Source organism: Panulirus ornatus, chromosome 59 (genome assembly GCF_036320965.1).
Source record: "Panulirus ornatus isolate Po-2019 chromosome 59, ASM3632096v1, whole genome shotgun sequence".
NCBI classification, from domain to species: Eukaryota; Metazoa; Arthropoda; class Malacostraca; order Decapoda; family Palinuridae; genus Panulirus; species Panulirus ornatus.
The window spans coordinates 10,257,207-10,283,972 of NC_092282.1; the positions used below are offsets into that span (position 1 = coordinate 10,257,207).

Sequence of the window (26,766 nt, forward strand, 5' to 3'; positions counted from 1 at the left end):
GTCTGTTATTACCTCTTATTTGTGACGAAAAACTAGTGATGAGGATTGCGTGTCAGCAAAAAGTATTCGCCAGAAGAATGTTTGACACAGGAAGTGTTCGCTAGCAAGAAACACCATCAACCATGTCAAGCAGCGCCATCTGTAAACATCGCACAATGGATACAAACTACCACTTGTTATGCCATTTTACCACACAATCATACCTAAAGTCGTAATTTTTGAAAATATTTTGTTGATATAGTCACTATGATAATTCAAAGGACGTATACAATTGAAGCGTTTGACACTCTAGTGATGACAGGTTTGTAACATCTGCTGGTGGACCCTGTAGTTGACCAAGGGATAATGGTGATGATATAGGGCTTGGCACTTTAGACGACTTCGATAAGGTTCATTACCTTTACCCTTCATAAGGTGTATGCTTCGTAAAGGTTTAGTCAGTAGTCCATATTGAATAAAGCCTAAGTTGCAATTATTTCATCATATGATATTTTTCCCATAACTTGGTCTACATACAACTTGGCAGAATGTATATTGATGTATAAATCTGTATATAGAATATATTTTTGTTTGAATTGTGGCAATCAGTAACTAATTTTGGATGAATCATTTTTAATGTACTGTAGATTTTCAGAATGTCAAAATGATGCTGGGAGATTATTTTATTTACATTAATGAGGAATTCTTGTACAATTTTTTTTACCAAATTATGGCAGTTATCTTCAACATAATTAATGAATTAATTCAGTTCTACAAAAAAGATATTCATATCTGCTCTGCTTTTATTCAAACAGAACATGAACAAAAGTAGCAGTAGCAGTAGTGCCAGCAGAAGCATTGTATGTGATGAAAGGAATACAAACAGTAGAAACAACAATGTTAAGAGAGAGCAGACACTATGTGAGGCAACAACTGTTCCAACAGTGTGTGAGGCAGCAGTTAGAGGTACCGTCTCAGAATCCAGTCGTGCAGTGCCGAATGCTGCCTCAACGTACCAGGGACACAGTCACTTAGGTAGAAGAGGTGGAAATACAGCCACAGTCTCAGCAGACTCATCTTATCATCATGGAAGTGGACCTGGCCCTGGTGAAAATAATGGAAGTGCAGTCTCATCAGCTTACCATCATAGCAATGGCAGTGCGGGAAATACAGGTGGAGGAGGAGGAGGAGGAGGAGGAGGCAATGCATCCACAAATAGTTCATCCAGCTATCACCAGGCTGAAGTGAGTGGTGGAGGGCCTACCATAGGAGGAGGTGGTGGAGTACTTGCTAATGTTTCAACCAGCTATCACCTTCCCCATGGTGGTGGAGGAGGAGGGGGAGGAGGAGGAATTGTTGTAGGCAATGGAGGAACTGGAGGACAAGTGAACACTGCGCCAAGTTATTATTATTCGCCAATCTTGAATTCACAACAGTCCCTCTTAAGACCTATCATGACAGCTCAGCCTCCTCTGTACTCCCCACTTCTTGCATCTCAGCAGCACTCATATCCAATACCACATGCATCACCCTCTGCAGGTAAGTAGTATTGAATATAATGTAAACCATGAAGTGCAGCTTTGAGGTTTATCATTTATTCATGAAGTTAACATACTAATGTCCAGCTGATGAACTTGGTTATGGTCCTTTTTGAAAGCTCACTTACTTTACACATTTGGGTAACTGTATAGTATATGTTTATCATTGTACCCTGAACCTTTTCCTGCTATACCTTGAGATACTGTATATCAAGGCCCCACCTCACCATGGGTGTGACTTAATTTCATAGATTCCATGCTGACATGCATTTCTCACCCAAACAAATTCTCTCTTTCCGTTCATTTTACATATGGCTTATCTCTGCATTTATCCCTCACATATCTTAGACACATTCTCTTATTAGATATCAATGTGTATGTTCATATCACATCAATTGCAATTTTCTTTGAGAATCATCTTTATCAAAATCAGGTACATTACAGTCGTGAGTAAAACAAGAACAATGGGAACATCAGTGAAGGGGGCAAATAGGGAGGTAATAACAAGAAGTGATGAAGTGAGGAGGAGATGGAGTGAGTTTTTAGAAGGTTTGTTGAATGTGTTTGATGATAGAGTGGCAGGTATAGGGTGCTTTGGTTGGGGTGGTGTGCGAAGTGAGATGGTCAGTGAGAATGGTTTGGTAAACAGATAAGAGGAAGTGAAAGCTTTGCAGAAGATGAAAGCTGTCAAGGCGGTGGGTTTGGATGGTATTGCAGTGGAATTTATCAAAAAAGGGGGTGACTGTGTCATTGATTGGTTGGTGAGGATATTCAGTGTATGTATGGTTCATGGTGAAGTGCCTGAGGATTGGCAAAATGCATGCATAGTGCCATTGTATTAAGGCAAAGGTGGTAAAGATGAGTGTTCAAATTACAGAGGCATAAGTTTGTTGAGTATTCCTGGGAAATTATATGGGAGGGTATTGATTGAGAGGGTAAAGGCATGTGCAGAGCATCAGACTGGGGAAGAGCAGTGTGGTTTGAGAAGTGGTTAGAGGATATGTGAATCAGGTGTTTGCTTTGAAACATGTATCGTGAGAAATACTTGGGAAAACAGATTGATTTGTATGTAGCATTTATGGATCTGGAGAAGTCATAAGGTAGGGTTGATAGAGATGCTTTGTGGAAGGTTTTAAGAGTATATGGTGTGGGAGGTAAGTTGCTAGAAGCATTGAGTTTTTACCAAGTATCTAAGGCAGGTGTGGAGTAGGAAGAGAGGAGAGTGATTGATTCCCAGTGAATGTCGGTTTACGGCAGGGGTGCATGATGTCTCCATGGTTGTTTGACTTCTTTATGGATGGGGTTGTTAGGAAGGTGAATGCAAGAGTTTTGGTGAGAGGGCAAGTATGCAGTCTGTTGTAGATGAGAGGGCCTGGGAAGTGAGTCAGTTGTTGTTCGCTGATGATACAGCGCTGGTGGCTGATTCAGATGAGAAACTGCAGAGGTTGGTGTGTAAAAGGAGAAAGTTGAGAGTAAGTGTGAATGAGCAAGGTTATTAGATTCAGTAGGGTTGAGGGACAAGTTAAGTGGGAGGTAAGTTTGAATGGAGAAAAACTGGAGGAAGTGAAGTGTTTTAGATATCTGGGAGTGGACTTAGCAGCAGATGGAACCAAGGAAGTGGAAGTGAGTCACAGGGTGGGGGAGGGGGCGAAGTTTCTGGGAGCATTGAAGAATGTGTGGAAGGCGAGAGTGTTATCTCAGAGAGCGAAAATGGGTATGTTTGAAGAAATAGTAGTTCCAACAATGTTATATGGTTGCAAGGCATGAGCTATAGATTGGGTTGTACAGAAGAGGGTAGATGTGTTAGAAATGAAATGTTTCAGGACAGCATGTCGTGTGGGGTGGTTTGATCGAGTAGGTAATGAAAAGGTAAGAGAGATGTGTGGTAATAAAAAGAGTGTGGTTGAGAGAGCAGAAGAGGGTGTGTTGAAATTGTTTGGACACATGTAAAGAATGAGTGAGGAAAGATTGACAAAGAGGATATATGTGTGTTAGAAGAGGAGGGAACAAGGGGAAACGGGAAACCAAATTGGAGGTGGAAGGATGGAGTGATAAAGATTTTGAGCTATCAGGGCTTGAACATACAGGAGGGTGAGGGGCATGCAAGGAATGGAGTGAATTTGAATGATGTGGTATACCAGTGTTGACATGCTGTCAATGAACTAAACCAGGGCATGTGAAGCATCTCTGGTAAACCATGGAAAGCTGTGTAGGTATGTATATTTGGGTGTATGTGGGTGGGTTGGGCCATTCCTTGTCTGTTTCCTTGCTCTACCTGTTTTAAGTGTTGTTTTTAAGTTGTTGATGCTTGAGGGAGTTGAGACTGCTAATAACCTAAATGCTTGAAGAAGATTTTGATAAGCTAATTTACTATGAGTAGGATAATAGCATATTAAGAATGAGGGTTACATTTATGTATTAATTAGTGCAAAAATTTTCAGGATCATCTTACTTTGCCAACTTGAGTGAAAGCATGCGTGGTGGATTGACAGAAATGTTGCCAGGAACATCAGAAAATGTTTACAAAGATGTAGGGCAGCCTGGGAGGCAGGGAACAAGTGCATTACATGGAGGTAAAGCATTAAGTACCAGATTCTCGGACAGTACACCATGGAGGTGTGTCAACGCAGACTTCAGCAAGATGCTGGATACAATTCTGTTGCTTATCCCTCCTGTGGAGAATAGTTACCCGACCTGGTCATGGACACGATCAACGACCTTTTGAAGACTATTCCCGTATGGGTGTATACAGTGAAGATGGAGCAGACGAAGCTGGGATGGAATGGGAGGATGTGGAGTGGGGACATCTTCAACTGCAACACGCTCTACTGCTCCAGGCAATCATATGTCACACCCATATACATATTCATACACAGATTGCCGTCTGGATGCTGCTTGGAATAAGTGCATGGCTGGGATGGGTGTAAGTGCCATGGGAGGAGTAAACTGGAGTAAATGGGGAGGGTTTTGTCTCTCAGGAACAACAGGTTGATGCTCCTCAGGTGAAATCTGTTCCTAGAGGTCCCCCCAGCCATACTATTGCTGTCAATATGAATTATGAGTATGGGTGCAGTTGATCCTTCTGTAACCAGATCCCATTATGAATATCAGCCAATACCAGGGACACAGATTCCACCATTTCTCCCATACCTCACACCACTTAACTATCAGCAAGTCCCAGATACCCGTGTGGAAACACGTACTGACCATCGACCAGCCACCCATCGCTCAGAACATCAGGTTAGGAAAGACTCCCTGTAGTTTAGCTGCTCAAAATATTATTGTGGGCTGCTTCATATATAATAACTAATTAGCCTGCAAATAGTGGCCCGTAGGATCATTTAAAATCATTAAATAGTTTTTACAGTAAACTTCATTTGAAAAGATCCCTGATACATCACTGAAACAGACCAGAATTCATTAGTAATGAAAGTCAAATGCTAGTAAATTGATATGTTCCATAATTTTGATATTTACTTTCCTATTATACACTTTTAATTTTATGAGCCCACGTGGTCTTCCAGTGTTTATCAGCTAGGAACACATTTATAAGAAACTGAGTGAAAATGAACTGTTCACCGATAAGATAATTGAATAAATAAACCTGGTGATATGAGAAGGAGATGGAGTGAGTATTTTGAAGGTTTGTTGAATATGTTTGATGATAGAGTGGCAGAGATAGGGTGTTTTGGTCTGGGTGGTGTGCAAAGTGAGAGGGTTAGGGTAAATGATTTGGTAAACAGAGAAGAGGTAGTAAAAGTTTTGCGGAAGATGAAATCTCACAAGGCGGCAGGGTTGGATGGTATTGCAGTGGAATTTATTAAAAAAGGGGATGACTGTATTGTTGACTGGTTGGTAAGGTTATTTAATGTATGTATGACTCATGGTGAGGTGCCTGAGGATTGGCGGAATGCGTGTATAGTGCCTTTGTACAAAGGCAAAGGGGATAAGAGTGAGTGCTCAAATTACAGAGGTATAAGTTTGTTGAGTATTCCTGGTAAATTATATGGGAGGGTATTGATTGAGAGGGTGAAGACATGTACAGAGCATCAGACTGGGGAAGAGCAGTGTGGTTTCAGAAGTGGTAGAGGATGTGTGGATCAGGTGTTTGCTTTGAAGAATGTTTGGAAGTCGAGAACATTATCTCGGAAAGCAAAAATGGGTATGTTTGAAGGAATAGTGGTTCCAACAATGTTGTATGGTTGCGAGGCATGGGCTATGGATAGAGTTGTGCGCAGGAGGATGGATGTGCTGGAAATGAGATGTTTGAGGACAATGTGTGGTGTGAGGTGGTTTGATCGAGTAAGTAACGTAAGGGTAAGAGAGATGTGTGGAAATAAAAAGAACGTGGTTGAGAGAGCAGAAGAGGGTGTTTTGAAATGGTTTGGTCACTTGGAGAGAATGAGTGAGGAAAGATTGACAAAGAGGATATATGTGTCGGAGGTGGAGGGAACGAGGAGAAGTGGGAGACCCAATTGGAGGTGGAAAGATGGAGTGAAAAAGATTTTGGGCATTCGGAGCCTGAACATATAGGAGGGTGAATGGAGGGCAAGGAATAGAGTGAATTGGAATGATGTGATATACCTGGGTTGACGTGCTACCAATGGGTTGAACCAGGGCATGTGAAGTATCTGTGGTAAACCATGGAAAGGTCTGTGGAGCCTGGAAGTGGGAAGGGAGCTGTGGTTTCTGTGCATTACACACGACAGTTTGAGACTGAGTGTGAACGAATATGGCCTTTTTTTGTCTGTTCCTGGCACTACCTCACTGGAGGGGGGATACTATTTCATGTGTGGTGGGGTGGTGATGGGAATGGATGAAGGTAGCAAGTATGAATATGTACATGTGTATATATATGTGTATTTTCTTTCTTTCATACTATTCGCCGTTTCCTGCGTTAGCGAGGTAGCGCTAAGAACAGAGGACTGGACCTTTGAGGGAATACCCTCACCTTGCCCCCTTCTCAGGTCCTTCTCTTGGAAAATTAAAAAAACAAAAAACGAGAGGAGAGGATTTCCAGCCCCCCGCTGTATATGTCTGTGTGTATATGTGTGTGTGTGTGTGGGCATTTATGTATATGCATGTGTTTGTAGGTGGGTTGGGCCATTCCTTGTCTGTTTCCTTGCTCTACCTGTTTTAAGTGTTGTTTTTAAGTTGTTGATGCTTGAGGGAGTTGAGACTGCTAATAACCTAAATGCTTGAAGAAGATTTTGATAAGCTAATTTACTATGAGTAGGATAATAGCATATTAAGAATGAGGGTTACATTTATGTATTAATTAGTGCAAAAATTTTCAGGATCATCTTACTTTGCCAACTTGAGTGAAAGCATGCGTGGTGGATTGACAGAAATGTTGCCAGGAACATCAGAAAATGTTTACAAAGATGTAGGGCAGCCTGGGAGGCAGGGAACAAGTGCATTACATGGAGGTAAAGCATGTGAAGTACCAGATTCTCGACAGTACACCATGGAGGTGTGTCAACGCAGACTTCAGCAAGATGCTGGATACAATTCTGTTGCTTATCCCTCCTGTGGAGAAGTTACCCGACCTGGTCATGGACACGATCAACGACCTTTTGAAGACTATTCCCGTATGGGTGTATACAGTGAAGATGGAGCAGGACGAAGCTGGGATGGAATGGGAGGATGTGGAGTGGGGACATCTTCAACTGCAACACGCTCTACTGCTCCAGGCAATCATATGTCACACCCATATACATATTCATACACAGATTGCCGTCTGGATGCTGCTTGGAATAAGTGCATGGCTGGGATGGGTGTAAGTGCCATGGGAGGAGTAACTGGAGTAAATGGGGAGGGTTTTGTCTCTCAGGAACAACAGGTTGATGCTCCTCAGGTGAAATCTGTTCCTAGAGGTCCCCCCAGCCATACTATTGCTGTCAATATGAATATGAGTATGGGTGCAGTTGATCCTTCTGTAACCAGATCCCATTATGAATATCAGCCAATACCAGGGACACAGATTCCACCATTTCTCCCATACCTCACACCACTTAACTATCAGCAAGTCCCAGATACCCGTGTGGAAACACGTACTGACCATCGACCAGCCACCCATCGCTCAGAACATCAGGTTAGGAAAGACTCCCTGTATGTTTAGCTGCTCAAAATATTATTGTGGGCTGCTTCATATATAATAACTAATTAGCCTGCAAATAGTGGCCCGTAGGATCATTTAAAATCATTAAATAGTTTTTACAGTAAACTTCATTTGAAAAGATCCCTGATACATCACTGAAACAGACCAGAATTCATTAGTAATGAAAGTCAAATGCTAGTAAATTGATATGTTCCATAATTTTGATATTTACTTTCCTATTATACACTTTTAATTTTATGAGCCCACGTGGTCTGTCCAGTGTTTATCAGCTAGGAACACATTTATAAGAAACTGAGTGAAAATGAACTGTTCACCGATAAGATAATTGAATAAATAAACCTGGTGATATGAGAAGGAGATGGAGTGAGTATTTTGAAGGTTTGTTGGATGTGTTTGATGATAGAGTGGCAGAGATAGGGTGTTTTGGTCGAAGTGGTGTGCAAAGTGAGAGGGTTAGGGTAAATGATTTGGTAAACAGAGAAGAGGTAGTAAAAGCTTTGCGGAAGATGAAAGCCAGCAAGGCAGCGGGTTTGGAAGGTATTGCAGTGGAATTTATTAAAAAAGGGGATGACTGTATTGTTGACTGGTTGGTAAGGTTATTTAATGTATGTATGATTAAAGTTAAGAGTAAATGTGAATAAGAGCAAGGTTATTAGGTACAGTAGGGTTGAGGGTCAAGTCAATTGGGAGGTGAGTTTGAATGGAGAAAAACTGGAGGAAGTGAAGTGTTTTAGATATCTGGGAGTGGATCTGGCAGCGGATGGAACCATGGAAGCGGAAGTGGATCATAGGGTGGGGGAAGGGGCGAAAATTCTGGGGGCCTTGAAGAAAGTGTGGAAGTCGAGAACATTATCTCGGAAAGCAAAAAATGGGTATGTTTGAAGGAATAGTGGTTCCAACAATGTTGTATGGTTGCGAGGCGTGGGCTATGGATAGAGTTGTGCGCAGGAGGATGGATGTGCTGGAAATGAGATGTTTGAGGACAATGTGTGGTGTGAGGTGGTTTGATCGAGTAAGTAACGTAAGGGTAAGAGAGATGTGTGGAAATAAAAAGAGCGTGGTTGAGAGAGCAGAAGAGGGTGTTTTGAAGTGGTTTGGGCACATGGAGAGAATGAGTGAGGAAAGATTGACCAAGAGGATATATGTGTCGGAGGTGGAGGGAACGAGGAGAAGAGGGAGACCAAATTGGAGGTGGAAAGATGGAGTGAAAAAGATTTTGTGTGATCGGGGCCTGAACATGCAGGAGGGTGAAAGGAGGGCAAGGAATAGAGTGAATTGGAGTGATGTGGTATACCGGGGTTGACGTGCTGTCAGTGGATTGAATCAAGGCATGTGAAGCGTCTGGGGTAAACCATGGAAAGCTGTGTAGGTATGTATATTTGCGTGTGTGGACGTATGTATATACATGCGTATGGGGGGGGTTGGGCCATTTCTTTCGTCTGTTTCCTTGCGCTACCTCGCAAACGCGGGAGACAGCGACAAAGTATAATAAAAAAAAATTATTCATGGTGAGGTGCCTGAGGATTGGCGGAATGCTTGCATAGTGCCATTGTACAAAGGCAAAGGGGATAAGAGTGAGTGCTCAAATTACAGAGGTATAAGTTTGTTGAGTATTCCTGGTAAATTATATGGGAGGGTATTGATTGAGAGGGTGAAGGAAAGTACAGAGCATCAGATTGGGGAAGAGCAGTGTGGTTTCAGAAGTGGTAGAGGATGTGTGGATCAGGTGTTTGCTTTGAAGAATGTGTGTGAGAAATACTTAGAAAAGCAAATGGATTTGTATGTAGCATTTATGGATCTGGAGAAGGCATATGATAGAGTTGATAGAGATGCTCTGTGGAAGGTATTAAGAATATATGGTATGGGAGGCAAGTTGTTAGAAGCAGTGAAAAGTTTTTATCGAGGATGTAAGGCATGTGTACATGTAGGAGGAGAGGAAAGTGATTGGTTCTCAGTGAATGTAGGTTTGCGGCAGGGGTGTGTGATGTCTCCATGGTTGTTTAATTTGTTTATGGATGAGGTTGTTAGGGAGGTGAATGCAAGAGTTTTGGAAAGAGGGGCAAGTATGCAGTCTGTTGTGGATGAGAGAGCTTGGGAAGTGAGTCAGTTGTTGTTCGCTGATGATACAGCGCTGGTGGCTGATTCATGTGGGAAACTACAGAAGCTGGTGACTGAGTTTGGTAAAGTGTGTGAAAGAAAGTTGAGAGTAAATGTGAATAAGAGCAAGGTTATTAGGTACAGTAGGGTTGAGGGACAAGTCAGTTGGGAGGTAAGTTTGAATGGAGAAAAACTGGAGGAAGTAAAGTGTTTTAGATATCTGGGAGTGGATCTGGCAGCAGATGGAACCATGAAAGCGGAAGTAAATCATAGGATGGGGGAGGGGGTGAAAATTCTGGGAGCGTTGAAGAATGTTTGGAAGTCGAGAACATTATCTTGGAGAGCAAAAATGGGTATGTTTGAAGGAATAGTGGTTCCAACAATTTTGTATGGTTGCGAGGCATGGGCTATGGATAGAGTTGTGCGCAGGAGGGTGGATGATGTGCTGGAAATGAGATGTTTGAGGACAATATGTGGTGTGAGGTGGTTTGATTGAGTAAGTAATGTAAGGGTAAGAGAGATGTGTGGAAATAAAAAGAGTGTGGTTGAGAGAGCAGAAGAGGGTGTTTTGAAATGGTTTGGTCACTTGGAGAGAATGAGTGAGGAAAGATTGACCAAGAGGATATATGTGTCAGAGGTGGAGGGAACGAGGAGAAGTGGGAGACCCAATTGGAGGTGGAAAGATGGAGTGAAAAAGATTTTGAGTGATCAGGGCCTGAACGTGCAGGAGGGTGAAAGGCGTGCTAGGAATAGAGTGAATTGGAATGATGTGGTATACCGGGGTCGACGTGCTGTCAGTGGATTGAACCAAGGCATGTGAAGTGTCTGGGGTAAACCATGGAAAGTTCTGTGGGGCCTGGATGGGGAAAGGGAGCTGTGGTTTCGGTGCATTATTACATGACAGCTAGAGACTGAGTGTGAACGAATGGGGCCTTTGTTGTCTTTTCCTAGTGCTACTTCGCACACATGAGGGGGGAGGGGGTTGTTATTCCATGTGTGGCAAGATGGCGATGGGAATAAATAAAGGCAGACAGTATGAATTATGTACATGTGTATATATGTATGTGTCTGTGTGTGTATATATATGTGTACATTGAGATGTATAGGTATGTATATTTGGGTGTATGTGGGTGGGTTGGGCCATTCTTTTGTCTGTTTCCTTGCGCTACCTCGCTAACGCGGGAGACAGCGACAAAGCAAGATAAATAAAATAAATAAACCTGAATAGATAGATCAACTTGTGGCTGTTTTATCAGATATGGCATGTATATTTTTAAAATAAGTGGAAGAACTACCAAACAACTAGTCCTGAGTATGTGCAATTTGGAACCACTCAGAAATATTTGTTCTTTCTGGATGGTTTTCTGTCTGAAAGTGGCTTTGAGTTGTATTGCTAGAAACTGACAAAATTGAGTATCCTGTCTAAACATAGAGAAACAAACCTGGTAGCCAAAGAGCCTTTCCTTAGCTTTGCTGTTCTCTCCATGTCAGCCTCATCATTCAACCCACTCATAGTTGTGAGGATAAACTTGATCTACTGTTCAAGGTTCATGCTCTCATTCACAGGTTATGAAAACAACACCAGTGTTCGATTGAAAATAGCAATCTTCTGAAGCGATAAAAAGATCTTGGGAATGGTACGGTGAATTGGAGGTAGTGATAAGCATAATTACAGAGAAGTAAAAGGTGTTACAAGCTTTATTGCAATTGTGAAGAATTGATTGTGAAAATAAAGATGTAAAAATTCTTTAAAAGCAGAAATGACTGGAAGGAAAAATTAAAAGAGGGTAGGTAGGTGGTGGAAGAGAATGTTGAGTACTGGAGTTGATGTAAATAAAGGGATGTATAGCAGAAATATTATAAAGATAAAAAAAGTTGTGGGTAGAGGGAGAAGAAAAAGGAATGTATGGGGTAGACTCCTATCTAAACCAGAGGACAAGGACAAGTGTAGGAGTCTTGAAGGAATATTCTGGGGAATTATTAAATAATAAGAGAAGCAAGGGAAGGTATTCTACTCCTCAGTGTTTAGGTATATGGGATGGTAAGCATAATCATGCTAGGCTAATTGAAAGTGAAATGTTAAAGCCACCAAGAGAGGTGGAATATGGTAAGGCACAAGGCATTTTCAAAGTGGCTGGAGAGATATGCAAGTATGTCCAAGGTTCTTGACTGAGAAAAGAGAAGCAAAAAGACTGGACAGATGCTTTGATTGCATATAGAAATGTTGTTTTGAATGAATATAAGAGCTCCAGGAAGGTTATTCAGGGTAAAGATGTTGAATACCGTGTAAAAAGGTAAACCAGCTTACTTTAATGCATGGGAATGAAACAAGGTAGCAGAACAAAAATGAGAGTGCAAGCTCCAGACTTATATATCCAAAGATTGGGGTCTGGAGTCATTGTCATAGCCTCAGCTTAACATATTTTCAAAGTTGATGGACCTTGGATATCCAGCAACTTGTACCACTTGCTGTTAGATATTAGATTCTGAGATGTGGAAGAGATATTACGTTTTGGTGTCAAAAAGGGCAACTGATTATGAAGTGTGATGAGGTATATGGAGTATCATAGCAGTGCAAGCAGAGTTGGGTGAAGTTTGTGCAGGTTTTTTTAAGGAATAGATGGTGGCTACAGAAGTCCAGCTAATTGGATTATAATTTCTTAGATGAGTTTTGTTTGAGATATGTATGTTCTGTAATTGGAGAAGAGTACTCATGATTTAATTTGATTAAAGTTGTTGGATGGAGTAGATTGGAAGGTTATCCTGTATGTGATTATTGATGCTGTTGTTTGGCAGAGGAATGATTTTGTTGAGGTTGAGTGGTGCTGTGTGGTATTGTATTTTTTATTATTTTGGGATTAGGTGTGGTTAAACATGAAGTGACAAGAGTGTAAGGGATTTTGTTAGGCTCTAGTTATTGATTATATCCCTTTCATTTCTAAGTTTAGGAAAAATTTTTGATTTAGTATGTATGATTGCTCAGTGCCTGATCTCTTGGAGGGTAAAAAGCATGCACAAGATAGAGTGAATTAGAGTAATGCAGTATGCATTTGGCATCATGCTATCTGTGGACAGACCCAGGGCATGTAAAGCAGCCTGGGGAAACCACAGAAAGTTCTGTGGGCCCTTGTTGTAGATAGGGGACTGTGATTTCATTGTATTACACTTTAATATTAAAGCTAAAGAATGAATATGAGTGAATGAGGTCTTTCCTTTATCTGTTCTTGACACTATCTCACTAGGGTGGGAAACAGCAAACAAGTATGAAAAAAGTATGATTGTTGATACTGGTGAATTTGGAGCAGGCTTTTATTATGCAGTAATTTATTTTGGATTTTTTCAAGTTTATGGATGTTATATTAATTGATAATGGGGGTGAAGCTGAGGTAGCATGATTTAACGTGATGCAGAGGCATTGTTCAAATGGTAAGTCGCTCTTTTTGCTGCGTAATGTTGATGCTTTTAGTATTAATTTTTCTTTATTTCTTATATGAGAGGCTCCATTCACAGACGTAAGCCCTCATCAAGGCCAGGCCTTAACTAGAATATAGAGAGGTTAATGAAGGGAAAAAAGAAGAGACAAGGGAAAATATTTATGAATTCTGGAATAAGTTAAAAATCCTATCGTATGAAATGTGCCAGGTCATAGGTATTGGGAAAAACATGAGAGGGTAAAGAGTTCCAAAGCTTTGAGGTGAATGGAAAGAAAGTCATCAAAATGGCTCACCCTTGAATTGTGTTATGCAGCAGCTTTCCGAGTATTGCATGGTCTAGCTAGTGGTGGGGAGCACATAAACAGCCAGCTTTTGGGGCAAAAACCAGTAATACCTATGGAAAAGATTGAGTGAACTAACATTGCAGCAAAGGGCAAGCAGGTCAAGTTTTGAAAAGTCAGACTACTTTTGACTCAACTGTCTTGTTAGGATGCAGAGCTAGAACCACCATAGATGTTATAGCAGTACTTCATACAAGGATGGATCAGTCCTTTGTATATGTGGCGCAACTGTTTAGAATAAAGAAATTTCGTTATCTGAACAGGACTCCCAATTTCTTATGGGCAGACTCAGCTATTTCCATAATGTGAGGTTTTCAACACAGAGCGGATGTCACAATAGTACCAAGTATGTTCATTGAGTCAAGAGGTGGAATTACAGAACTGTCAAAGGACAAACAAAAGTTGTTAGGAAATTCCAGTAGCAAGATAGACAGAAACTGGTTCTTGGAGGCATTAAACTTAAGCAGGTTTTATTTACCTCAGTGAGTTATCCTGTCCAAGTCTGAGTTTATTGAGGAAGTTGGGTCGAATTGAGATGCAGGTCAAATGATAGAAGAAGGGATGCAGGTTGAGTGATAAAAAGAAGGGATGCTGGTTGAGTGATAGAAGGAATGCAGGTCAAGTGATTGAAGAAGGAGCATAATTACTAAAGGATGTGGATGAATATAGTGTTGATTCATCAGCATAAGAGTGCATTTTGTTATTTGTGGAAGAAAGGTATTATTGTGGCTGAAGGGAGGGGAAGCATGGGTGAGTGTCCAAAGAGAATGAGTTGAAAGGCAGAGATTCTCTGGCTGAGAGGGGTGTAAGCTTGGGTAGCTGTTGCTTGGAAGAGACTATGGATAACATACTGGTTAGAATCGGAGATTGTCTTGCATAGATAAATCTGAATTGATAGAGGTTTGCCATAACCAGCTGTATAGAGGTTTGAAATTGTTGACATTTTTCAGCAAAAAGAAATTGAATGAAATGTTTTACTGACAATTATCTGCTTAAGATTGTTTACTATGTTATTATTTCAAGATGTCAGAGTATTACTTTATCATGTATAAGTGCTTAAGATATTGCTTACACTTTTAGTGACAAAGATCTTAGAATAAGATGGCTTGAGTTAGCTGAGAAATGGATGGTTCTTATACAATTGTCAATAAGACTGATAATTTAAACCCCCAGGCATGTACTGGACAGACAAACCAAGCTAGCACAAGACAACATGAACATCACCTTGCACCTGTGGAGAAACTTCCTACTCTTCCACTACCTCCCTCTGCCCAGCCAACAATCCCGATACCCCATCCATTACCTCCCTCTTCCCAGCCACCACCTCCATTGACCCACACATTGCCTCCATCAGTCCAGTCTGTTACCACTTTATCCCACACGTTAACATCAAGCCAGCCAAGCGTCAGCTCCCATACCAACTCTGTCACCACCACTCAGCAAGAGTGCTTGGGTCAGACCAAGAATATTCCAGCTGATCTCATGCAGGTGAGTCTGCACTTGAATGTTATGCTGGAGCTAATGATAATTAATTCTTATCAACTGTTGTCACTTATGGAATCAACCACCCCTACAAGAAACAAATACCATAAGAAAATAAAGCTGGCTGTTATGTATACAGTAATTATGTCTAGTGCTTAGATTTTATAAAGTCTTTGTAATTCATATATATGTTCCTACATTACCTCGGTGATTTCTTTCATTTTTGTATTTTGTATTTTGTTGAATTTACCTTGTTTTATGGAAAACCATTCAATATTTTGATATATCTAGTTGTCATACTTGAATTTCAGCCCCATGTCCATGAAGTGGATCACTTGCATAAATGCTTTCAGGCCAGTGCTGAAGCACTCATAGAATACAGCTGCTGTAGCATTTTCTATAACTCTTATCATTGCTCAGAGCTGATTTTCTTAGTGTGAATATCTCCATCTACTCTCTCTCTCTCTCTCTCTACACATGCACACACACAAAATGTTTCCTTTGCGCCATTTTATGTGATCAGCTATAATTCCTGTGGCATCTTTGTTTGAAATACTCGTGATCTTCAACATTTCACGGACTGTATCTGCTGGTCTATTCCTTGGTGTTCCTCTTTTCTCCGTTCCCATAATCATGTATTAGATTTTCAGCATCGAATTATTTGCTTCATATCCGACATGGCCATACTATCTTAAAAGGCTTGTATCCATACTCCTTTCTAATGATTTCACCACACCATAAATCTTTCTCACATATATACGGTAATTTATATCTTTTTGTAATTTAAACTCTGCTTCATAGAGTATCCATCTTAAAGTTCTTTATTCTTTACCATTCTGGATTCACTTGAAATGAAATTTCACATACATGCACTAGAGCTGGGACTAAAACTTCCCCATGCAAGCAATTCTTGTGTATTATGCTTAAATTCTTCCCATTCATCAATGCTGTCAGATTACTGTATATATAAATTTTTTCTATGCATGAATTTTTCTGCTTCACTTTTCTAACATCCGTTTGTAGTCATCATACTTGTATTACACTTCAGTTGTCTGTCTCTGAGTGATCAGGGCCTGCCTGCAGGAGGATGGGAGGCATGCATGGGAAAGAACAAATGGTATTAAGGGAGTGACATGCTGTCAAAAACTATGAAAAGACCTTTTGGGCTTGACTCTGGATAAGGGTGCTCTGCATTTGGTGCATTATGTGACAGCTAGATAGTAGATGTAAGCAAATGAGGCTGTTTTTCCGCTATCCTTAGTGCTACCTTGCTATACAGAAATGAAAAGTATGAAAAAATTTTATTATATATATATATATTTTTTCATATGTATTCGCCATTTCCCCTGTTAGTGAGGTAGCATTGAGAACAAAGGACTGAGCCCCAGAGGGAAAATCCTCACTTGGCCCCCTTCTCTGTTCCTTCTTTTGAGAGAGTAAAATCTGGAGGGAATGATTTCCAACCTCCCGCTCCCACCCCTTTTAGTCGTCGCCTACAACATGCAGGGAATACACGGGAATTGTTCTTTCTCCCCTGCCCCCAGAGATAATATATATGTTTATATAAAGAATACTTTCCACGTATTCCCTGCATGTCGTAGAAGGTGACTGCTTGCAACACACTAAACCTTCCAGTGGTAGAGGACTTAAAGTGTGTGAACTTAAATGTGGCACAGAAATAGGTTACATTTGATTTAATGGACTTTTGGCATAAATGGATCCCCTCCCCCTATTAGTCTGTTAAATTGAGGGTTTATTGTATATACTTGTGTATGTATGTATATTATCCCTGGGGATAGGGGAGAAAGAATACTTCCCATGTATTCCCTGCGTGTCGTAGAAGGCGACTAAAAGGGGAGGGAGCGGGGGCTGGAAATCCTCCCCTCGTTTTTTTTTTTTTTTTTTTAATTTTCCAAAAGAAGGAACAGAGAAGGGGGTCAGGTGAGGATGTTCCCTCAGAGGCCCAGTCCTCTGTTCTTAACACTACCTTGCTGATGCGGGAAATGGCGAATAGTTTAAAAAAAAAAAAAAATGTATGTATATTATACTTGTTACCAAACTCTATTTTCTTGTGGTTACATAGCTAATGAAAAAATCAAACTTCAGGAGACCTTATCATTATCAATTGATGTAAGGTAACAGTCTTCTCAAGATACTTCTCACTCCAAAGAAGTCAATCATTTTCCTGCTTCTGACTTTAGTGCAGCCTCGAAGTTGTCTGAGCCTCATAAAAGGGATCTGAGTTATATATGATGATGACATAAGTATGCTCACCTTTGCAACCTTAGTGCTGCAGCATCAGGTAGGAACTTAAATCTCAGGGAAAGATAATGCACTGTTCCTTCTCCTTTTCCTACTTTCACAAGGTGATAATACAGGTGGAGAGGACTTCCAGACTCGGCTCCCACTCATTTTAATCACCTTTGACATGCAGGAGATATGTGGATAACATTTTTTCCCTCCTGTCTCTTGGGATGAGATAGATTACATAATGATAGATATTCTTTAAGATTTAAAAATGAAAGGCATGTGGATTTCTTACTTCTCATGGTACAAGTTGAGTGCAGTTTTGACCTGAATCCTATGATGAAAAAAGATAGGTAAATGTTTTATTTGTATTTACATATATTTATTTACTCAGCTAATGTAGTATGATATTTCAGGGGTGCAGTCATTCAGGGTACAAGAAAAAAAATTCGGAAGATGAAGCTAGTGATTGCCGCCTGTGTGTAGTGTGTGACGGTGGAACTACAGTAGCTGATACCCAACAGGGAGGGATTGTGGCACCATCAAACTCTGTTCTTTGTCCCAGTGAATCTTTAGCTTTAGTCAAGGTAAATGTTTGGATGGTTTTGAAAGTAATCATGTGTAATGGTGAATACCTGTGAGAAATTAATTATTGCAAATCATTGATACGGGTGGTGTATGTACAGGTACACCACCGATTTTCCGGCAGCTGATGGTTTGGTACCTCCTTTAGTGTGGACAAAATAATGTGATGGAACTTGAAATTACCACAGCCACGGGACTAGTTTACTGGGCGGCCACAGACGGCGTTGTGTGTAGGGCGCACTTATTTACATTCTTTACACTGCACTTGGTGGTGATACTGCAATTCTGTGACATTCTTAGCTTATTGTGCTCAAATTTAACCCTAGCTAGGGCTTCTAAGACATATGAGAGTGTCAAGTCATGGTGTCAAGCATAAACATGAGTCCATATTGATCCAAGATAAAGTAGAGCTGTTGGAAAAAATGGACCGTGGTGTTTCGGTTTGTAAGCTGTGTGACATCTACAGTATTGGTTCATCAACTGTTTATGATATAAAGAAGCAAATGACAATTAGAAAAACTATGAAAGATGGTAAGGGTACTGAGCATGATCGAGTGATGATGGAATGTTTTTGACAGTGTTAGAGTGATGGAGTGGACTTATCAGGTAGCATGATAATGGACCAGACATAGTTGTTCCATAAAGAACTTAAATTACAACATGACTGTGACTGTAGTGAAGGACGGCTTCAAAGATTCAAGAAGCGTCATGGAATTTCCATGAATAAAGTGTGCAGAGAAAAGCGGTCTGCAAACCACAAAGGAGCTGCCAAGTATGTGGACAAATTTGCGAAACTCATAGCTGACAAGCGCCTCAGTCCTGAGCAGGTGTATAATGCAGACACATACATTGAATATCATTACCAACCAATCAACAACACAGTAACCCCCTTTCTTAATGAATTCAATTGCAGTAACATCCAACCCCACTGCTTATTGGATTTCATTATCTGCAAGGCTTTCATCATCTCTTATTTCGCTCACCACTCCGACGAAAACACCCTACATATGCGACTCTTATCATCGGACACATTCAACAAACCTTCAAAATACGTACTCCATCTCCTCACTTCATCACTACCTGTTATCATTTCCTTTTTGCCCCCTTCACCAATGTTCCCATTTGTTCTTGTCTCACTCATATTATTTACTTCCTTCCAAGCATCTTATTCTCATCCTAACTCTCATTTGCCCTCTTTTTCAACTGTTACACCTTCTTCTTGACCTGCTGCTTTCTCTTATACATCTCCTGGTAATTTGCAGTCTTTCCTTGCAAGTATCATCCAAATGCCTCTCTTTTCTCTTTCACTAACAACTTTACTTCATCCCTCCACTCACTACTGTATCTGATATACATATGCCATCACTGCTTCTCTAAATACATCCCATTTCTCACCTACTCCCCTTACATCATTAGCTCTCACCTTTTGCCATTCTACACTCAATCTATCCTGGTACTTCCTCACACGAGTCTCCTTTCCAAACTCACTCTCACCACTCTCTTTTCCCCGACATTCTTTCTTCTTTTTTGTATACCTCAACAAACCTTCACCTTCGCCTCCACAAAATAGTGAACAGACATCCCACCAGCTGCCCCTCACAGCACATTAACATCCAAAAGTCTTTCTGTTACACATCTATCCATTAACACAATCAAATAATGCCCTTTGACCATCTCTCCTACACACATATGTATACTTGTGTATCTCTTTTTAAATTAGGTATTCCCAATCACCAGTCTTTTTCAGCTCACAAATCCACCAGCTCTTCACCGTTTTCATTAACAACACTGAATTCCACATGCACACCAATTATACCCTCAACTGCCACATTACTTACCTTCACATTCACATTTAAATCACCCATCACTAATATCTAGTCACATGCGCCAAAACTGCTGACACACTCACTCAGCTGCTCCCAAGACACTTGCCTCTTATGATCGATCTTCTTATGACCAGGTGTATAAGCACCAACAATCACCCATCTCCCTCTCCATCCACTTTCAGTTTTACCCACACCAATCTAGAATTTACTTCCTTACACTCTATCACACTCTTCCACAAGTCCTCTTTTAATAGCACTATTCCTTCCTTATCTCTTGTCCTCTCACCAACCCCTGACTTTTCTCCCAAAACTTTTACAAACCATTCTACCCCTGTACCCTTGAGCTTCATTTCACTCAGAGCCAGAACATTCGGGTTTCTTTTCTCAAACATACTACCTGTTTCATCTCTCTTCTCATCTTGGTTAAATCCACACACATTTAGACACCCCAGTCTGAGCCTCTGAGGAGGATGAGAACTCCCCGCTTGACTTCTGTTTCTTCTTTTAGAAAATGTAAAAATTCAGTCTCCGTGCAGACTGGGCAGCAACATTCAGGTAGTTACTTTTTGATATTTCATTTTTTAGTCCTTGCAGAATGGTGCTTCAGCATCATACAAGAAGAAACGTGTTGGAGATGATGCTCCTATAGCAAGTGATGGCAGTGGGGATGTTTGCCTAGTGTGTGATACAGCAGTGAATATTGGCAGCCAGCACAACATTGGAAACACAGAATCAGATTCGGCAGTTGCTGCTTGTTCAATGGACTCTCTTAGTACAGTTATGTCTAAAGTAAGTGTATGGAGTATGTGAATTTGCATTCTTTATCATTTACATTAGTTTTAAATTGCAGTAACAAAACTTATACTGTCTCTGAATTAATCCATGAATAACTGTCGTAGAATAGAGGTTGATTCCCCCTGGCTTGTAAAAGTAAGAAACTGATTGCCCTTGGAAGAAAGTGGGTTTCCTTGGGTTTTGAGGTAACAGAATCTGAGTTTTTTTTTTTTTTTTTTTTTTTTTTTTTTTTTTTTTTTGTGCATGTGTCCAAGAAAGTGAAAATGTCTTGACAAATTTGTTACATTTTAGCTTAGTTTGGGAAGAGGAAAATTTTTCCACATTCAATGAATGGAATTGTGAGAGCAAATTGGTAAAGTTCTGTACAACCCATGAGATGGGTTCAAAGATGTGGCATGGCAGGTTTGATGAGTTGTATGTTCCTTCTCACCGCCTAAAAGTCCAAACTACACTTACCCTTCATGCTTTATAGACTGCTAACCCTCCTGAAAAAGTGGGGAAGTGCAGAAGGATTGTTATTTTCTTTTGTTTGTATTTGTGGCAAAGCACTCTAAAACTTCATACTTAAAAATATGCATTGATTTATTATTGATTGATCTTCTTTTTCCTCATTTGCAAGGTAGTGCCAGAAAGACCCATCCTTTCATGTACACATGTATATACATGTGTAAACATACATGTACATATACATACACATACATTTATTATATTTAATCACCGTCTCCTGTGTTAGCAAGGTAGCTCAAGGAAACAGACAATTATGTACATGTATATACGTACATGTACATATACATATATACATACACATACATTACTTATTAGTTATCATACTTAACCACTGTCTCCCACACTAGTGAGGTAGTGCAAGGAAACGACAAGGAATGGCCAAACCCACCCATATACACATGCTTTATACATTAATGCCCACACACACACATACATACATATACAATTCATCATAAACATACATATACATACTCAGAAATATACATATATACACATGTACATATTCATACTTGCTGCCTTCATCTGTTCTCTTCACCACCTTGCCACACATGAATAAGCATCCCCCCCCGATGAGGTAGCACCAGGAACAAACAAAAAATGTCACATTCGTTCACACTCAGTCTCTAGCTCTCATGTATAATGCACTGAAACCACAGTTCCTTTCCACATCCAGGCCCCATAGACCATTCCATGGTTTACCCCAGATGCTTCACTTGCCATAGTTCAATCCATTAACAGCATGCCAACCCTGGTATACCACATCGTTCCAATTTACTCTGTTCCTTGCATGCCTTTCACCCATCTGTATATTCAGGCCCCGATTGCTCAGAATCTTTTTTCACTCCATCCTTCCACCTCCAATTTGGTCTCCCGCTTCTTATTCCCTCCACCTCTGACACATATCCTCTTTGTCAATCTTTTCCCACTCATTCTCTCCATGTGCCCAGACCATTTCAACACACCCTCTTCTGCTCTCTGAGCCACACACTTTTTATTACCACACTTCTATCTTACCCTTTCATTACTTACATATATACACATATACATATTCATACTTGCTCACCTGCATCCATTCCCACTACCACCCTCACCAACAGGGAACAGCATTGCCACCCCCCATGTTAGTGAGGTAGGGCCAGGAAACAGATGAGAAAAGATCACATCCGCTACCACTCATTCTCTTGCTATCATATGTAATGTAGCAAAACCATGGCTCCCTATCCACATCCAGGCCCCACAGGCCTTTCCATGGTTTACCCCTGACACTTCACATGCCTTAGTTCAGTCCATTAACAGCACTTCGACCCCAGTATACTACATTGTTCTTATTTACTCTATTCCATGCATGCTGTTCACCCTCCTGCATGTTCAGGCCCAGATCACTCAAAATCTTTTCCATTCCATCCTTCCACATCCAATTTGGTCTCCCACTTCTTGTTCCCTCTGCCTCAGACACATATATCCTATTTGTCAACCTTTCCTTATTCATTCTCTACATATGTCCAAACCATTTCAATACACACAGTAATTTTGGTACAGTATTTTGATACTTGATTTGCATTACAGGTCAGTGTTGGAGACAAGTTGGGTGGACTAATGGGTATTGTGCTGCCTCGCCATCTTCTCCACTCCACCACTATTTGTAGCAAATGTTTCCATTTTGTCAATGAGCTCGATGTCTTGGAACATCGTTTTTCTCACTATAGGTAGGATACATTACTATGAAATTATGTTGATAAGCTTTATTTGGAGAGAAGTTGTACATGCATACAGTATGCAGTGGAGTAAAGAAATATATACACTGTATTAAAGTTGTATGATTAATTTGCAGTGTCATGTAAATTACTAATGGCATTATAGTTTTTAGCCATACTAGTGATATGGCTCTTTCTGAATTTCTAGGTTCTAGGTACCAAAAATTACTTGTATTGTAAAATTAGTTTATTTATAACAGTAATTTGTGCCCATTACATGTCAGTTACTCTTTACATGTGCATTTATGAGATGGTGGGGCACAGATTTAAGTAATTTTACAAATTTATTATTCTCCCTTCTTTCAGATGTATTTTACAACCCATCTTCATGTTTTCAAATACTCCCTTACAGAGTGTTATCAGATTTGCATTTTTTAAAGGTTCTAAGATTAAAGATCCCAGTCAAGTATTTCTCATAAATATTGCTGGCAAGTTTGTAATTTACATTACTTCTCTTCACTTATCATGCTGTTTGATTATTGCTGCTGTATTGTTTGATTACTGTACTGTGTTTCGTCTTTAATTTCACTCAACAGAAAATGTCTTGTCACCAAATTGGAGGCTAACTGTGAAAAGCATGGTATCCGAATCACAACCTTGCAGAAGTTACAGCAGCAGCAACAACATCAGCTACAGCAGCAACATCAGCAGCAGCAACAGCAGCAGCATCAACAGCAACAACATCAGCAACAGCAACAGCAGCAACAACAAAGCCACCTCCACCAGCAGCTTGTCCAGTATCAGGCATCACATCTCCATCAGCAGCACTTACAGCACCACATTCTTCAGCATCAAGACAACCCAAGTCATCACCATACCACTCAGCAGCCTCAAGGCATACAGCAGCAACAGCAGCAGCTACCTCCTGTGGCCCAACATTTACAACAACAGCAGCAGCAGCAGCAACATCAACAGCAACAGCATCATCATCAGCAGCAACAACAACAACACTCTTTGCATCAGCAACTCCATCACCATTTAACACATCATCTTTCACAGCAACAACAACCCATCCCCATTCCGCAGCAGCAGCAAAAGTCTCAGCATTCTAGTCAAGTCATCGGTCAGTCAGTTACCCAGCTCGAACCACAGCAAAACCAGCAAACACTCAGCAAGCCACCCAGTAATGATAACAACATGGTTTTTGTTGACTGTGATATTGATATTGAAGATTGTGAGTGCAATCTCATTGGGGAACCTCAAGTGACAATAAAGGAGACCTCCACAGATGGTGAATTGCAAAGTTGTGAAGATGTTGCCAAAAAGGATGAAACTAAAGTGGTAACAGTAACTGTGAGTGACAAAACTACTACAGAACCTCAAGATATAAACAGCATTAATAGTGAAATACAACACAAAGAAGAGGTAGATATTACAAATCAATCATGCCATGATACAGTTGAGGACACCCAACAGAATACCACAAGTGACCAACAGATTGAAAACAAGAGTGATATAGTTTCTGAAACTTCATTGAAAAGTAAAACAGAGGATTCTTTTGTGGTATCAACAACTCTAGTTCGGGATGAGCCAAGGAAAGTAGAAGAGGCTACCGAGTATCATAAACCAACACTTTTGGCCAAGAACATAAAGGCTAAGAAACATGCAAAATTACAAATTTGTCGGCAGTGTGATCAGGTGTTTTCTAACCGTCAGGCATTAGTGAGGCATATTGAACGCAGGCACAAAGCGTATGCCTTTCACTTTAGTTGTGAGACTTGTAGAAAAAAGTTCAGTTCCGAGAGGGCACTAACTAGACATGTTCAGCTCCATAAGACGTACCCTTGCAAACTATGTGACAATATCTTTTTAAGGAAGGCTAAACTAAAAAAACACCTTGAAGACCACACACAGGAGAGCCTGACTTGTAAAGTGTGTTCCAAGGAATGTACTTCACTCCAGGCTTTGATCTCGCATACAAAGACACATACAAAAAAAAAGCAAGTCTGTAAATGTGATTTATGCTCAAAGACTTTTGCTAATAATCGAAATTTACAGGTGCACATGAGGACTCATACAGGTGAGAAACCATTTACCTGTGATAATTGTGGCCGCAGTTTTAGTCACCGAAGCAATATGCAAGCGCATTATGATACTTGTACAGGTCAGTTCAGCCATAGATGTCAACTGTGTGGGCGAGGTTTTGCTTTGGAGTCTGTTTATCGGAGACACTTAGCAGAACACGAAGGACATTTTGCACACCAATGTTCTGTGTGTGGTCGAGGCTTCAGTAAAGCCTCAGGATTACAGTCGCATTTAACCACACACAACAGTCAACGTCCAAAATATTCATGTCAGGTATGTGGACAGTCTTTATCAACAGCTTCAAGCTATAATTCACATATGGCTAGTCACACGGGTGAAGGAGGAGCTGTATGCCCAGTATGTGGGAAAACTCTTGCTAGGCGATCAGACCTTCAGGATCATTTACATCGTCATGCAGGAACGAAGACTCATACTTGTAGTGTATGTCATACTTCATTTTATTACCGATCCAATCTCAATCATCACATGCGAACTACTCACCGCTTAATACGCCCTCATTCATGTACATTCTGTGACAGGTCATTTTCTTCTAGTTATAATTACAAGTTACACCTTAGAACACACACTGGTGAGAGACCACACCAATGCAAATCTTGTGGCAAGGCCTTTACTACCAAAGCGAATTACAATCGGCATTTGAAATGTCATGTTACACAAGTAATGGCTCCCCTAAATACTGACACAGAGTGATGGCTGTACTTTTGACTGGTCATTTAGTTTTGTATCTATATATTCACTGTCATAAAAGGTTTATATCGTCAATTTTTATTTACATGCATGCATCCCTTAAGATTACAATAAAAGCAAGGCATTGCAAATTTCACATTTTTTTTTTAGATATCTATGCTTGAAATCATTCAACAAAACTGGTGCAATATGCCATGGTTGCTCCCATACCAGAGATGTCACAACCACTACCTCCACTAAACCTTCCATAGTACTCTTAATTCAAGTTGTACAGGAAGTTTGTCCAGTGCATGGCAACCAATGCCAAAAAAAATTCATTTTTCAACTTGAGCCGGTTTCGATGCCATTATGTATGACTTTAACCTTGTTTAGCAGGTAAAATGGGTTATTCTATCCAAGAGGAGGAGGATAAACCATGTCACTGGAGTTTCAAGGTTCATTCCTGGAAACTCCACATGATCAATGATGTTCTTAGATCATTTGTCCAACTCTAGGCATCACACCAATCTGTCTGGTGAATAATGGATTTATTTTAAAAGAATCCTTTCCTTCCTGAACTGAAACCCTCACTAAATCCATACTTACTTGACCTGTCTCTATCACTGATGCCTGTTTCCAATTGGAATTCCCTTATGGGAAGTCTCCATAAGAGCGAGCTCCAGTGCCAACTCTTAGCCTTTAGTGCCCCACCCTTAGCACGCCACTATCAGAGGGAAACTTTAGCACAGTCTTTGCAGAGGCTCCTACCTAATGTTCCTACTGGTACACTGGAAACACTGTGCTGGAGTTTCCCTCTGCCAATGGCCCGTCAAGGAAGGGCCACAAAGGTTACGAAGTGGCACTGGAGTCTACCAGTTATGTCGAGGAGTAAAAAACACAATCAATTGAGGGTGATGGCACTGAAAGGAAATGGGATGACTGGTAGAGTACGAGGAGGAAGCTTGTGGAGTTTAAAGGTTTTAGCTTGGCTGTGCTAGGGATTGGGGAAAACCATATCTTAGGGCAGGGTGTGTAGAGTGAAAATGGAAATGATGAATGCAAGTTGTGGGCCATAGAAATGGTATGGATGAGAATGAATGAAAATCGTCAGGGAAGAGGGAAAGGATATGCAATTCTGACGTCACCAAGAATGGATCAAGAATAGTGTGGGTGAGAGAATAGATTAGAATTATGAAGTATGCATAGGTATATGTATATGCACCTCTAGATATGAAGACAGCATGAGGTAAGGATGAAATGAAGCATTTCTGGAGAAATTTGAATGACTGTACAAATGGTCTTGAGAGAAACATGGTTGTAATGGGTGATTATGAATGTAAAGGTGGGA

General features: G+C 40.6%; 1 protein-coding gene across 3 annotated transcripts; it reads left to right on the forward strand.

Moving 5' to 3' along the window:
- Window positions 1-115: 115 nt before the first annotated feature.
- On the forward strand, window positions 116-25,514 carry LOC139767209 (uncharacterized). Of its 3 annotated transcripts, XM_071696330.1 has the most exons (7): window positions 116-301; window positions 795-1,518; window positions 14,684-14,998; window positions 17,656-17,826; window positions 20,236-20,439; window positions 22,519-22,658; window positions 23,243-25,514. In XM_071696330.1, exons 2-7 carry the CDS (start codon window positions 1,501-1,503, stop codon window positions 25,440-25,442), a joined length of 3,048 nt encoding a protein of 1,015 aa, XP_071552431.1. In that variant the 5' UTR covers window positions 116-301; window positions 795-1,500; the 3' UTR covers window positions 25,443-25,514. The 3 variants fall into 3 exon arrangements, with proteins under 3 accessions (XP_071552431.1, XP_071552428.1, XP_071552430.1); XM_071696327.1 differs by lacking the exons at window positions 116-301; window positions 795-1,518 and adding an exon at window positions 6,794-7,611; XM_071696329.1 differs by lacking the exons at window positions 116-301; window positions 795-1,518 and adding an exon at window positions 6,794-7,611 and having other exon boundaries at window positions 20,245-20,439.
- The last annotated feature ends 1,252 nt before the right edge of the window (window positions 25,515-26,766 follow it).